This window comes from Mauremys reevesii, linkage group 1, assembly GCF_016161935.1.
Source record: "Mauremys reevesii isolate NIE-2019 linkage group 1, ASM1616193v1, whole genome shotgun sequence".
In the NCBI taxonomy this organism is placed as follows: Eukaryota; Metazoa; Chordata; order Testudines; family Geoemydidae; genus Mauremys; species Mauremys reevesii.
Window position 1 is genome coordinate 3,074,363 of NC_052623.1, and position 14,198 is coordinate 3,088,560.

The 14,198-nt window shown below is 45.3% G+C and overlaps 2 protein-coding genes across 2 annotated transcripts; both read left to right on the plus strand.

Annotated features, from left to right (window-relative positions):
• The first annotated feature begins 8,808 nt into the window (after positions 1-8,808).
• Positions 8,809-9,756, plus strand: LOC120378040 (olfactory receptor 52E4-like). Its single transcript, XM_039497095.1, has one exon. The coding sequence runs from the start codon at positions 8,809-8,811 to the stop codon at positions 9,754-9,756; it is 948 nt and encodes a 315-aa protein (XP_039353029.1).
• A 1,284-nt stretch (positions 9,757-11,040) lies between these two features.
• LOC120378310 (olfactory receptor 51E2-like) lies at positions 11,041-13,193 on the plus strand. Its single transcript, XM_039497112.1, has 3 exons — positions 11,041-11,517; positions 11,821-11,910; positions 13,020-13,193. The coding sequence occupies exons 1-3, from the start codon at positions 11,041-11,043 to the stop codon at positions 13,191-13,193; spliced, it is 741 nt and encodes a 246-aa protein (XP_039353046.1).
• The last annotated feature ends 1,005 nt before the right edge of the window (positions 13,194-14,198 follow it).

Here is a 14,198-nt window from a genome sequence, read left to right on the forward strand (position 1 = left end):
GAACAGAGAAGGGTGATGGACTCATAGAAATTGCTGGGGAGGTGGGTGAGACTTCCTTTAACACTGCAGCAGGAGGCAACAGCACCTCAGGAAGGGAGGGGAGAGCAGCACCTCTCAGTGAGACAGCTGTCCAGTCTGTTAGCTGTGAGCCCTTCACAACTGAACAGGGGACAGACCCCACCCTAAAGAGCCAAGGGGTGTGTGTTTTGGGGAGGGGGCAGAGGGGGAATCTGGGAAAGGAATAGTGGGATTACAGGAATGTCTCCTCACTGGTCACTTGGGAGAGGATGCCCAGGACAGAATGGCTGATTCAGCATCTGTGCATCCAGGCACTCAGCCTGTGACTCAAGTTTTGAGAGGGGATTTTGTCACTGGCCTCCTGGAGGGGATCAGTCACATAACTGACCTCTCGGGGATAGAGAGAGGGGTGACAGAGGGTACCCCAATCCAGCTCTATGGTGTGCTTGTGAAAATGAACTGTCTCTTTAGAATCATAGAATTACAGAAAATTAGGGTTCAAAGTGACATCAGGAGGTATCTAGTTCAACCCAATGGTCATAGCAGGACCAACACCAACTAAATCATCCCAGCCAGGGCTTTGTCAATACAGGCCTTAAAAACATCCAAGAATGGTGATTCCACCACCTCCCTAGGTAACCCATTCCAGTGCTTCACCACCCTCCTAGTGAAATAGTGTTTTCTAATATCCAACCTAGACCTCTCCCACTGCAACTTGAGACCATTGCTCCTTGTTGTGTCATCCGCCACCACTGAGAACAGCCGAGCTCCATCCTCTTTAGAACACCCCCCCCCACACACAGAGATAGTTGAAGGCTGCTATCAAATCTCCACTCACTCTTTTCTACTGCAGACTAAACAAGCCAACTTCTGTCAGCATTTCTTCATAAGTCATGTGCCCCCAGCCCCCTAATCATTTTAGTGGCCCTCCTCTGGACTCTCTCCTTTTTATTCACATCCTTTCCGTAGTGTGGAGGCTGAAAACTGGACACAGTACTCCAGATGTGGCTTCATTTTTGTTGTCGTTTGCTGGACTCTTTCCTATTTGTTCACTCCTTTCTGTAGTGTTTGAGGGGAATTATCACTTCCCTTGATCTGCTGGCAATGCTCCAACTAATGCAGCCCAGTATGGCGGTAGCCTTCTCCGTAACAAGGGCACACTGCTGACTCCTATCCAGCTTCTCATTCACTGTAATCTCCAGGTCCTTTTCTGCAGAAATACTGTTTAGTCACTCTGTCCCCAGCCTGTAGAGGTGCATGGGAAACTTCCATCCTCATGTACTTGTCCTTGTTGAACCTCATCAGATTTCTTCTGGCCCAGTCCTCCAATTTCTCTAGGTCACTCTGGACCATATCCCTACCCCCCAGCATATCTACCTCTCCCCCCAGCTTTAAGAGAGGATGTAGATCTGACTGAATAAATTGTTGTCTTTGAAAATGCTAATGACCCTCCTGACAGAGGGCAGCAGGAACTTCTCTGGGCTGGGAAGACACAGGAAGGGGCCTGAAAGGGCTGCTGGGAGAAGGCACAACGCTTTGCCCAAGGAGCACAGATCACCATCACAACCCTCTAGTTAAAGTGTTTGGAGTGGGGATCACAGGGAAACCCCAGTGGGGGGGTGGACTTTTTCCGTGGGCTTAACCCTGGGTTGGAAGGTAGGTTCAGTGAGGGCTGGACAACATGCAAAGTGCTCTTACATCGTGAAATGATCAGACCCTTGAATACCAAGTACTTAAAGATGACCTTGAACTGAGATCCCTACTGAAGGGGACACTGAGGGGTAAGGAAATCCAGTAACTAACCAGATGTTAAGGTTCAGGAAGTAGCTGAAAGCCAAAATGTAATTTCAACAAACCGCACTGTGGTGTAGTAAATATACCTGGGAACGCCTAGCTGTAATAAAAGATTTGCTCTTATTGGTATCATGATGGAAACTTAGTTGTTAACGGTAAGTCTTATGACAAAAAAAATTAGCACTGATGGTAAACCTATGAAATGGTGAAGCAGGAATGATTTTGGTGGAAAGCTTTTGGACATACTAGGAGTAATCAACAAGACGCCATACATACATTGGCTGACTTTTGAGATCACTAGGCTCATCTCCAAAGTGTTGAAAGTTACATACAAGACTCTGTACATGACTATTGCTTCCCAGAGAACACCTGTTCACAGGCTCGAAGCTTGTCACAGGAGGGAAATGAAATATACCTGGTCTGCTGTCTGGAGGTGGAAACTGAGGCACAACACCTCATGGCGTTGATGAATCCATGTATTGAGTTACAACTAGTTGGAAAAACACAATGGTTAGCAACGCTACACAGAAAGTACCCTAGACAACTTCTGATATCACTAGGCTCATCTACAAAGTGTTGACAGGTACGTACAAGTTTGGAAGAACACCTGTGGATAAGACGACAATGATTGGGATTTGTATGGTCAAAAAGTAAAGAGAGCCTTGAGCACACTGCTTCAGCATCAGCCACTGACTAACACTCCTGCAGTGAACAAAGGGGAGAAAAGTGACATTCTGTGTCCCAAAACAACACCCTGGAAACCCCATTTTTACCTTGGTGATATGAATATGATGTGATTTTTTATAAAGTATATAAAATATGTGATGTATTTGTATACATGTACAATTTTTGTACCTAAAGTTCTGAAAGCATGGAGGGCATGTGACCAGCTTCTGTGACTCCAGACTCCATCTTGTGTCTGTACTTTTCCACTAACTGTGCTGGGGACTTTTGCTTGGAAAAATGAAGCTCCCTCTACCCGGCAGAAGCTATAACATGTGGAAGGGACGTCATCACTTGGCCTCACTCCCCAAACAACTCAACACAAAAGACGTTAGAACCTGGGACTGAACTGGGGCTGTGGTCCCAGGCTGAAGGGATTTCTGGCCTGTGTATGGAAGATTGGTGGATTGTTTGTACGATCAGGGTGAGACACCGTTTGATTCAAAGCCTGTCTAGTGTTTAGAACTTAGATTGTGATGTTGTTTATTTCCCAGATTTCAACTTTGTTCTTTACGCTATTACTTATAATCACGTAAACAATCGATCTATCTGTAATTAATGAATCTGTTTGATATTATTTTCCTTACTACAGGATGTTGTTTGAAACTTAGAAGGGAAATCTGCTCAGGCTGATGTATTGTCCTCTCCACACTGAGGGAGAGGCAGACTCGGAAATAAACTGACACTGGTCAGGCTTTTGGCTAGGGCAAGATGGAACAGCACTTGAGTCCTAGGCTGGAGAGCTGGGGGGAACTGGCTGGAGTCTCTCTACTGTAGTTTCATGGCTGGCTACCTGCAGCTGGGTGTGTCCCTGTCTGTGTATAGCTGTGTAAGTGCAAGACCTGAGAGGATTGCAGCTTGTCACAGCCTCACAGTATGAGAGAGAGTCCAGATTGGTTTGCCAGAGGTCTCGGCGGTCCTGAGTTCCAGGTTGCACCCCAGGGAATTCCTTCCCCCCACTCCGCCCCAGTGAACAGGCCCTGTAAGACTGGGAGTCCATTTTCCTGTTGTCATGTGGTCACTTACTGACAGAGAGACTCTGGTTATGGAAGGGAAGTCAGGACACTTGGGTTCTGTCAGTCAGTGTCCGTGTGACTTTGGAAAAGTCATGTCTCCCCGTGCCTCAGTTTACAGATCAGTGAAATGGGGATGGTTCATAGTGACTTTTCTTTGCTAGGTGTTTTGAAGATACATCAATGAAAGGTGCTGCACAGTCTGATGATAGTTACTGATGAGAAGTACTGATCTCTGATCCCTTAGCGACAGCCCCATGTGTTTGCTCTAAGTGCTTGTGTCTCCTCTTAGTCAACTTACTACGGATCTCTCTGTCTACTATCTACCCATCTATCCTGAGAATTAGGCATTATCCCTAATTTTCTTTCTCATCAACTATAATTTTTAAGTACAGACACACAAACGTACAGAGCAGCCAATTCCTCTATGACTCAGCGCAAAACCCACGAGTTTTCATCTCCCTTTGGGAAGGTTCCTTAATTGCTGTTTACTCCTAAAGCTGGATAATTAGCATGGAAGTGGAGAGTTGCTTGTCTACAGCCTGTTTACACTCAGATCTTCCCTTCTCCTCTAGAGGCTGAGCGAACCCCACTGGGATTACACAGAGCTATATTAGAAACTGTGCACACCGTTTGTTGGCTCTCGGCGTGGGATGCTGCTTCAGATGCTGGGTTCAGAGAGGTGTGGGTCATGGATACATGAGTGAGATTCCTAAGGAGGACACTTCCATCTCAGAATTCACAGGTACCCATCTCTTGCTGAGAAGCTCACCTGATCGGCAAACCCTGTGAAACATGGGTGTGGAGGGATAGAGAGTAAGTCTGTTGTCCTTTCCGCTCTGCACAACCATGACACATCCCAGGGCCCTTGCCATAAGTGATGAGTTTGATAAAGAATCACTGGCCAAAATGTCACTGATTTCTGGGCACCCCTGCTCATCCTGCCTGATGGACTCCATCCCCACGGTGGTGCATTTTAGTGTCACAGTGAATCCTTCAGGATGAAAGGTGTTAGTAGATGTGCAGTACAAGGCCAAATACTGAGACAATGGCCTCTGCTTTCCTGAGGCCCCATATTTCTCTTAGCTTCATTCGAGAAGTCTGCTGAACTTTATACCTGAGCGTTTTTTTTAAAAAAAACACAATACTTCTTGACATAGTTATGCAACATGTGATATTTCAGAACAAACTCCAAAAATTTGGCAAATTTATAAGCAACTGGAAATGAGTTCTTCTAATGGAAGGTGTCAGACCGCCTTAACTACAGGTGATGACACCAGCACCACATACAATGAACAATCTATTTGTGAATCCCAATCTTCTATGCTCTTCACTCCAATAATGTTGGTAAGAAGGAGTTCTACAGGCCAAATAGGAATTATGGTAGCAATTACCTTTTCTCAATGTTATATGTTCAGACTTTCAATTTTAACTAATTATTTCCTTGTTCATGTTATGAGAAACATTAAATATAAATGCAGGATCTACTTTCTTTATCAATAGATCCACAGGGTATAAGCTCAGAAGGGACCATTTGGTCATCCAGTCTAACCTTCTGTAAAACACAGGCCCATTAAATTTCACTCAGTTACATCTGAATTGAGCCAAAAGAGGTGTGCGTGACTAAGGTCGGGTCTACACTAGGATTTTACATCATAGAATGATGGAGCCATAGAGTTATAACGGAATGCAAAGTATAGCTAGTCTATCCCCCTGACAAGATGCAGGATTTGTTTTGTCTTAGTCATCTAAGACTGATGGCCATTCACACAACTTTGTAAAACCTCTACAGAAGGCGCTTCCGTGACTTCCCTGGGAGTCTGTTCCATTGGCCTCCTGTAGTTAAAGTTAGGAAGATTTTCCTGAAATTTAATTTAAATCTCCTAGGCTGGAATTTTAACCCATTGCCTCTTGTCCTGCCCCTCTGTGCTAAGACAGAATAACTTTTCTCCACCTTTTTATGGCAGCCTTTCAAGTGTTAGAAGACCACTATCATGTCCCCAAGTAATCTCCTCTTTTCCAAGTAAACATACTGGTTTCTTAGGTTTGCTCATACAGTTTGCATTCCATCCCTTGCATAACATTTGTTACTTGTCTATGGATCCTTTCCAGATTCTCTACATCCTTTCTATACCTCGGTGAGCAAAATTTGACACATTTCTCCAATTGACCCCTATCTCACACCTAGTAGAGGAATACTATCATGTACCATGACTTGCATGTTATACTTCTGCCAATATAAGAAATCATAGTTTTTGCCTTTTTTGAAACATTTTTCCTAATGTCAAACCTAAACCACCGTTGCTGCAATTTAAGTCCATTGCTTCTTGTCTTCTCTTCAGAGGCTAAGGAGAACACTTTTTCTCCCTCCTTGTAACAACCTTTTAGGTATTTGAAAGCAGCAAAGAATCCTGTGGCACCTTATATACTAACAGACGTTTTGCAGCATGAGCTTTCATGGGTGAATACCACTTCTTCGTATTCACCCACGAAAGCTCATGCTGCAAAACGTCTGTTAGTCTATAAGGTGCCACAGGATTCTTTGCTACTTTTACAGATACAGACTAACACGGCTACCCCTCTGATAATAGGTATTTGAAAACGGTTATCCTTTCCCCCCTCAGTCTTCTCTTATTCAGACTAAACAAACCTAGATCTTCCAGTCTTCCCTCATAGGTCGTATTTTCAAGACCCTTAATCATCCTTTTCTCCAGTTTTTCCTGATCCGTTTGAATGTTTATCTGATTCTCTAAAGACTTGCAACCCCTCTCAACTTAGTATCATCTACAAAATTAACAAGTTTACACTCTATGACATGATCTAAATCGTTGATGAAGACATTGAAAAGAACTGGACCCAGAATTGGTCCCTGCGGGACCCCATTTTTTAGACCCTTCCAGCATCACTGTGAACCACTGATAACTACTCTCTGGGAGCGTTTTTTCAACCAGTTATGCACACACCTTACAGTAGCTCCAGCTAGGCTGCATTTTCCTAATTTGTTAATGAGAAGGTTATGCAAGACTGTATCAAAAGCTGTACTAATGTCTATATGTAACACAGCTACTGCTTCCCCACATCCACAGGGCTTGTTACCCTGTCAAAGAAAGCTATCAGGTTGGTTTGACATGATTTGTTCTTGATGAATCCATGCTGACTGTCACTTACCACTTTATTATCCTTCAGAGTACTATAGGATGCATTTTGTCAGGCCCTGGTGACTTGAAGACATCTAATTTGTCCCAGTGACTTTTAACTTGTTCTTTCTCTATTTTAGTAGATGAATCTACCCCATTTTCACTGGCATTCTCTGTTTCAGGTGTCCAAACACCACCAACCATCTTGGTGAAAACTGAAACAAACAATGGTTAATCACCCTCACTGCTAAATATTTAGCCCTAATTTCAAGCTGGAATTTGCCTGGCTTCAGCTTCCAGTCTTTCGGTCTTGCTCAGCCTTTGTCTGGTAGATTACAGAGCCCATTATTACCCCTGATTTTCTCCAAATTAAAGTCTCTGCTTGATCATCTTTTTTATAAGTTAAAGAGATACACACCTTCAAGTCTAATGATCCAGCATTTACTCTTATCCTCCAATCATTTCTGTGGGTCTTCTCTGCACCGTCTCCAAGTTTTCAACATCTTTTTTCAAATGTGGACCCCAGAACTGGATGCAGTTTGTTTCACCAATCCCATGTGCAGAGGTAAAATCCTTCCCCTGCTCGAACTCACCAACTCAATATTTTCCACTATTAAATCAATGGTCTCTGAGAAATCAAGGTTTGTTGCATCAGTGTCGTTCCCTTGATCCACCAAATGTGTACCCTTGATCAACCAATGTGTACTCTCATAATAGGATGAAATCAAGTTTATTTGACAAGATCTTTTTCAGTTAAATGCTGTTGGTGACTGGTATTACTTATATATCTAACTAATCCCATACCAGCTTCTCCATTGTTTCTTAAGCTTGTCAATTCTTTTAAAAAAAAAACAAAACTCTTTCTGTTTATTTTTTAATACTTTATATATAACACAGGAATTGGCATAAATCTTTTCCGGGATTTCATTTGTTCTTAATATAATCAATAACCTCCTTTTTGTGATCCATAGCCCTGCAAACATGGAGTTTTCCCTGATGTCTTAAAGTTTTTTATCAATTTTCCTAACTTCTGATTTCTGTTGCTGGCCAGTTATTTTCCCTTTTTCCTCATTGTTACATATTGCTTCCCACCATCTAATTCTTCCCTTCACTTTACCACTGAACTGATTTTTTACCCAAAGTTGTTCACTTTGCTGACTATGGAATTGAGAGTTTTCTGATATCTAATAAAATGTTATCAAAGAATTACCAATATTCATTCATATTTTTCTGTCTACATTTTTCCTCCCAATCAGTTTTGCTGACATCATCTTTAGGAAATTAGTCCTCTTGGAGCGCTAAGTGTCTATCGATAGTACTGGTTGGGAACTGTCCATTTGAATGTAAATCAGTTTCATTTTTAAATTTTCCTCTCCTATATCATATGTCCTCATCTTTGTCTTTTGAGAAAAATAAAGAGTCCCAGACTTTTCTATCCTTAATAGACACTGGATGACTAAAACTGAACACATTCCCAAATATGTTATGATCCATCCCATATCTTGGGATCTGAACATTCTTTTGTTTTGTTCACTGCTGCGAATGAGCAGGTGTTTCTCTTGAGCTGCTATCAATGGTGCCCAGGTCTTTCCCCTGAAGTATGTTATAGTTGGGATGTTTCTTCCAGCACGTCATCTCAAAAGTTTGTTTTTTCCCCCTCTCTGATTTTGAGCAACTGGTTGAATGGGGAACTCCCTTCAGTATGGACTCCCTATCCTGGCTCTCATTGCATTAAAGAACAATGATAGATAAGCAGTATCCACCCTTGTGTTTCCTGCTGGTGCCTCTTAAGGTTCCCCCACCACAAAGTGTAGGAATTATTAATGCAGGGGGCACAATACAAATATGGAATTGGATTTAGTAGGGTCATTGCTCATAGTTATTCTCTCTGAATAATGAAAATGTAATTTTTCAGTGTGTGAAGAGAGATCAATCTGCTTTTCACATGAGAACAGCCTCCACTACTGCATGCAGTGTCTCATATTAACGTTGTCTCTCCATGCAGGCATTTCTACTGCGACCATCACCCGAGATCCTGGGAACACACAGGAAGTCAGGGGAGCATACGGTACATGCAGGAGACACCCTTATACCTCAGAGTTGGACACTTTCTCCCCAACGCCATGTCAGATTCGAACAGAACTGACTTCAGAAACCCCTCAAACTTCATCCTACTTGGCATTCCTGGCCTAGAAGCAGCCCATATCTGGATCTCCATTCCTTTCTGCGCTATGTACACCATAGCCGTGTTAGGGAACTTCACCATCCTATTCATCATTAAAAGGGATCCGAGCCTCCACGGGCCCATGTTCTATTTCCTCTGCATGCTGGCTGTCACCGACCTGGTCATGTCCACATCCACCATGCCCAAAATGCTGAGCATCTTCTGGTTCAATTCCAGGGAGATCAGTTTCAGTGCCTGCCTCACCCAGATGTACTTCGTTCATTCATTCTCAACAATGGAGTCTGGAATGCTTGCCGCCATGGCTTTTGATCGCTACGTGGCCATCTGCAATCCTCTGAGATATTCCACTACCCTGACAAACTCTGCTGTGGCCAAGATAGGCCTGGCCGTGGTGCTGCGCAGTGGCATACTCTTATTACCCTATCCCTTTCTGGTGAGGCGGTACCCATATTGCAGAACGAACATCATCCCCCACTTCTATTGTGCGCATATAGCTGTGGTGAAGCTGGCCTGCGCTGACATCCGTATCAATAGTTACTATGGACTTTTTAATCTTTTCTCTGTGATCGGAGTGGATGTGTTTTTTATTGCTGTGTCCTATACTCTGATCCTCAGGGCTATTTTCCGCCTCCCCACAAAGGATGCCCGGCTCAAAACTTTTGGAACCTGCATCTCTCATCTTTGTGCCATCTCAGTTTTGTACATCCCAGATTTATTCTCCTCTCTCATTCAGCGGTTTGGCCACAATGTGCCACTACATTTCCTCATTCTTATTACGAGTGTGTACCAGCTGGTGCCCCCCATGATACACCCCATCATTTACGGCATGAGGACCCATCAGATCCGGGACAGACTGCACAGGCTTTTTACTCATAAGTATGCCTAAATGTTTTCTCCATGGGATCTGGCTCTCAGATTGAGCTCTGTGCAGAGCTGGCTGGTGTATGATGCTGGGACCTCTTCCCCGAATCACTTACTGGACAGACAGAGACATTATCCCTTCCCTGTCTTTAATGTGCTGTGTCAATGTGATGAACTGGGGAGTCAGTCTATGCACATTACACTGGGTTGCCACCTTTCTAAATGCTGGTAGCTGCATCCCTGGAATTACAATCTTGCCTCATCTCTTCTCTCAAGCCTAGACCCTGCTGTGTGTCTTCTCCCCAAGGTGCTGCCCCATCACTTGCTTCTGTCTTCCCCTCCCCTTGTCAGCTGTGTCTCAGTCATCCCTACAACCAACGTGTTCTCACATCTTACAGCAAGTCACTTAAGGGGCACTGGTTAGTGTTAACATTGTAATTTTTATTCTTACTTTCTTACTAACTCTGTGAAGAGAGAGACCCCGTTAGCACTCCTGGGATCTGTCACAGCTCTGGGAGGGGAGTGGGGTATAGTGGGATGCAGCAGGGGGCAGCTCTAGGCACCAGCAAAGCAAGCACCTGCTTGGGGCAGCCCATTTGCAGGGCGGGCAGCCATCAGGGATCCAGCCTGGGAGCTGAGAACCAACAGGGGTCCCTGGGAGCTGTAGTTCCTTGGTTACCTCCCTGGCTATAGAGCCTGCCTTGGATTAGGGAAAGAACTACATTTCCCAGCATTCCCTTGGCCACTACCAACTGGAAAGGAAGGAGGGGGAACCTCATGTGGCAGCATGTGCTGTGAGTGGAGAGTTGGGAAAACTCCCCCTCTCCCTCTCTGAGTTTGAGCAACTGGATAAATGGGGACCTCCCTTCAGTATAGATTCCCTATCCTGGCTTTCATTGCATTAAGGAACAATGATAGATAACCAATATCCACACTTGTGTTTCCTACTGGTGCCTCTTAAGTTTCCCCCACTACAAAGTGTAGGAATTATTAACTCAGGGATCACCACAAAATTTGGAATTGTATTTAGTAGGGTCATTGTTTATACTTATTTTTTTCCAAACAATAAAAATGTAATTTTTCAGTGTGTGAAGAGCGATCAATCTGCTTCTCCCACGAGAACAGCCTCCACTACTGCATGCAGTGTCTCATATTAACGTTGTCTCTCCATGCAGGCATTTCTACTGCGACTATCACCCGAGACCCTAGGAACACACCGATAGTCAGAGGCACATAGGGCACATGCAGAAGACATCCTTATGCGTCAGTTGGACACCATCTCCCCTACAATATGTCAGATTCTAACACAATGGACTTCACCAATGCCTCCAGCTTCATCCTGCTGGGCATTCTTGGCCTACAGGCAGGCCATATCTGGATCTCCATTCCCTTCTGTGCTATGTACGCCATAGCTGTATTTGGAAACTTCACCATCTTGTTCATCATGAAGAGGGAGCTGAGCCTCCATGGGCCCATGTTCTATTTCCTCTGCATGCTGGCCATCAGCAACCTGGTCCTGTCCACATCCACCCTACCCAAAATGCTGAGCATTTTCTGGTTCAATTCGAGGGAGATCAGTTTCAGTGCCTGCCTCACCCAAATGTACTTTGTTCACTCCTTCTCAGGGATGGAGTCTGGAATCCTCGTGGCAATGGCTCTGGATCGCTACGTGGCCATCTGCCATCCCCTGAGACATTCCATGACCCTGACAAACTATATTGTGGCCAAGATAGGCCTGGCCGTGGTGCTGCGCAGAGGCATACTCGCATTACCCTATCCCTTCCTGGCGAGGCAGTGGCCATATTGCAGAACCAACATCATCCCCCACTCCTACTGTGGGCATATGGCTGTGGTGAACCTGGCCTGCGCTGACATCAGCATGAGTAGTTACTATGGCCTGTTTGATCTTCTCTTTGTGATCGAAATGGATGGATTTTTTATTGCCGTGTCCTATACTCAGATCCTCTGGGCCATCTTCTGCCTCCCCACAAAGGATGCCCAGCTCAAAACTTTTGGGACCTGCACCTCTCATCTTTGTGCCATCTCAGCTTTGTACATCCCAGATTTATTCTTCTCTCTCATGTTCCAGTTTGGCCACAATGTGCCACTGCATGTCTTCATTCTCATCGCCAGTGTGTACCACCTCGTTCCCCCTGTGCTGCACCCCATCATTTATGGGGTGAGGACCAAACAGATCTGGGGCAGGTTGCTCCAGCTCTTTGCTTATAAAGAGACCTAAATGTTTTCTCCTTGTGCTGTGGCTCTCTGATTGAGCTCTGTGCAGAGCTGGCTGGTGTATGATGCTGGGGCCTCTTCCCTGAATCACTTACTGGACAATAAAAGAGATTAAACCCTTTCCTTTTCTGACTGTGCTGTGTTAATGTGATAAACTGGGGAATCACTATGTGTACATTACACTGGGTTGTGACCTTTCTAATTGCTCACAGCTGAATCTCTGAAATTGCAATCTTGCCCCATGTCCTTTGTAAGTCTCAACCCTGCTGTGTGTCTTTCTCCCCAATGTCCTGCCCATGTCATTTCCTCCTGTCTTCCCTTCTCCTTGACAGCTGCAACCCAGTCATCTTAAAACCAACATGTTTTCACATCTTATGGGAAGACACTTAAGGGGGGCTGGCTAGTGTTAAAATTTCAATGTTTATTCTTAAATTGTTACTAACTCTGTGGAGAGAGAGAGAGATCTCATAAAGAATCCTGGGATCTATCTCATCTCTGGGAGGCGAGTGGGGTATAGTGTGTTAGAGCAGAAAGGGCTGTTTTGGAGGAGTGGAGGAAACTAGGAGGTAGGACATCCTGGTCTACCAGTGAGCCCGCAAGTTCTGTGACAAGGGTTTCAGGTTGGTCAGCGATTGTTGTAAGGCCGGCTGGAGATTCCCTGCCCACGAGGATCCACCTCAGCCCTCAGAATGAAGCCAACCATCTTTTCAACATTGAACACCAGAGGCTCCAGAGTGGGTCTCCAGCATTCCCAGATGCTCTCCTTCCTTTGTGAAGTAGGGTACTTTGTGGTTTATCTGCAGGAAACCCACAAGGATCCAGCTGCCGAGACTAGTTGGCGGCTGCAGTGGGGGTCCGGGTATAATGTAGACACCTCAGCGCTGAGATGGCCACCCTCTTTTCCCCCGACCTAGAGCCTGAGATGCTGGGAGTTGAAGAGGTCATACCAGGTCACCTGCTGCACCTCCAGGCTGGTGTGGAGGGGCTGACTTTGACTCTGTTCAATGTCTACCCCCCAATGCAGACCCAGGGTGGGTGTGTTTCTATCAACAGGCGGCTGCTGTCCTCGGCACTTTGTACCCTAACATGTGCCTGGGCCTGGGTGGGGATTTTAATACCATCTCCGAGGACCAGAATCACTCAGGGATCGAGAGCAGCCAGGCTGCTGCAGGCATCCTCAGAGAGATTGTCAGTCATCACTCCCTGGTGGACGACTTGCATGACTGACACCCGGATGAGAATTCCACCTTTACCTGTGTCCAGGTGGAGGTCGATTGGTTGCGCTACTCCTGGTTGGACTGTATATATGTATTTTATTTCCATCTTGCCCAGGACCATTCCTCCAGGATATGGCCAGCCCAGTTCTCGGCCACCATTTAGTGGCCATCACGGCCTTTTTCATCTCAGGGCTCACCTTGGAATCTTCACCCTTCAGACTCCCTTGCACATACTCCAGGTGGTGGTGCCCCCTTATTGCCTACTGCTCTGGTTTTCCTTGAATGGGTCCTAAAATAGGTTGCTCCCCACCCACCCCTCATCCCAGTCCCTCTGGAATTCTTGATTGGGCTCCTGTCCCATGAGTCCTCCTGGCCCCCTCCCTTTCATAGCCTTAGCTGGATTCACACCCTTCAGTCGGTTCATTTCCGATTCCACCAAGGGAACAACTTTACATGCTCATGCTCCACGCGCTTCACTTCTTCAGTTAACCTGATACAAAGTGGTGCATCATAGAACCACCTTTGGAGGGTGACGAACCCCGCTGGGCCAGAAAGTACTCCACACCGGTCACACGGCCCAGCAGGGATATCGGTTGGTGGCTCCTTCATGGAGCCATGAGCACAGGCATGTACGTGGCACAGTTTGCCCCCATTCCAGATGCCTGCCCATTTTGTGGCATGAGGCAGACCCTGGCACACGCCTATCTAGAATGTGCAAGGTTGCAGCCCCTATTCCAACTTCTCCATAACTTCAACGGAGGTTCTCTCTGCACTTTTCCCCAAACCTTTTCATATTTGCTCACTGCTTTAGCTCAACATACAGAATGTGACCTACAGGTCCCTTGTGTTACAGGTCAAATATACCCTAATATTAATCTGTAAACTTATTAATAAAACAAATAATCAAATCCATAAGAAAATAAGAAACTGATAAGAAAGATATAAAGGGAAGCAAGTAGTCTAGACTGTAGGTTACCACAGCTGCAGGATTCTAGTTGGTAATGGCCAGGGTCTT

What these genes read in the sequence shown, in the direction of transcription:
- LOC120378040 (XM_039497095.1), top strand. Translation starts at nt 8,809, where the DNA reads ATGTCAGATTCGAACAGAACTGACTTCAGAAACCCCTCAAACTTCATC.
- LOC120378310 (XM_039497112.1), top strand. Translation starts at nt 11,041, where the DNA reads ATGGACTTCACCAATGCCTCCAGCTTCATCCTGCTGGGCATTCTTGGC. An exon ending in CATTACCCTATCCCTTCCTG is followed by an intron (nt 11,518 to 11,820) that starts GCGAGGCAGTGG and finishes CTCATGTTCCAG; the next exon opens with TTTGGCCACAATGTGCCACT. An exon ending in TGCACCCCATCATTTATGGG is followed by an intron (nt 11,911 to 13,019) that starts GTGAGGACCAAA and finishes TTCTATCAACAG; the next exon opens with GCGGCTGCTGTCCTCGGCAC.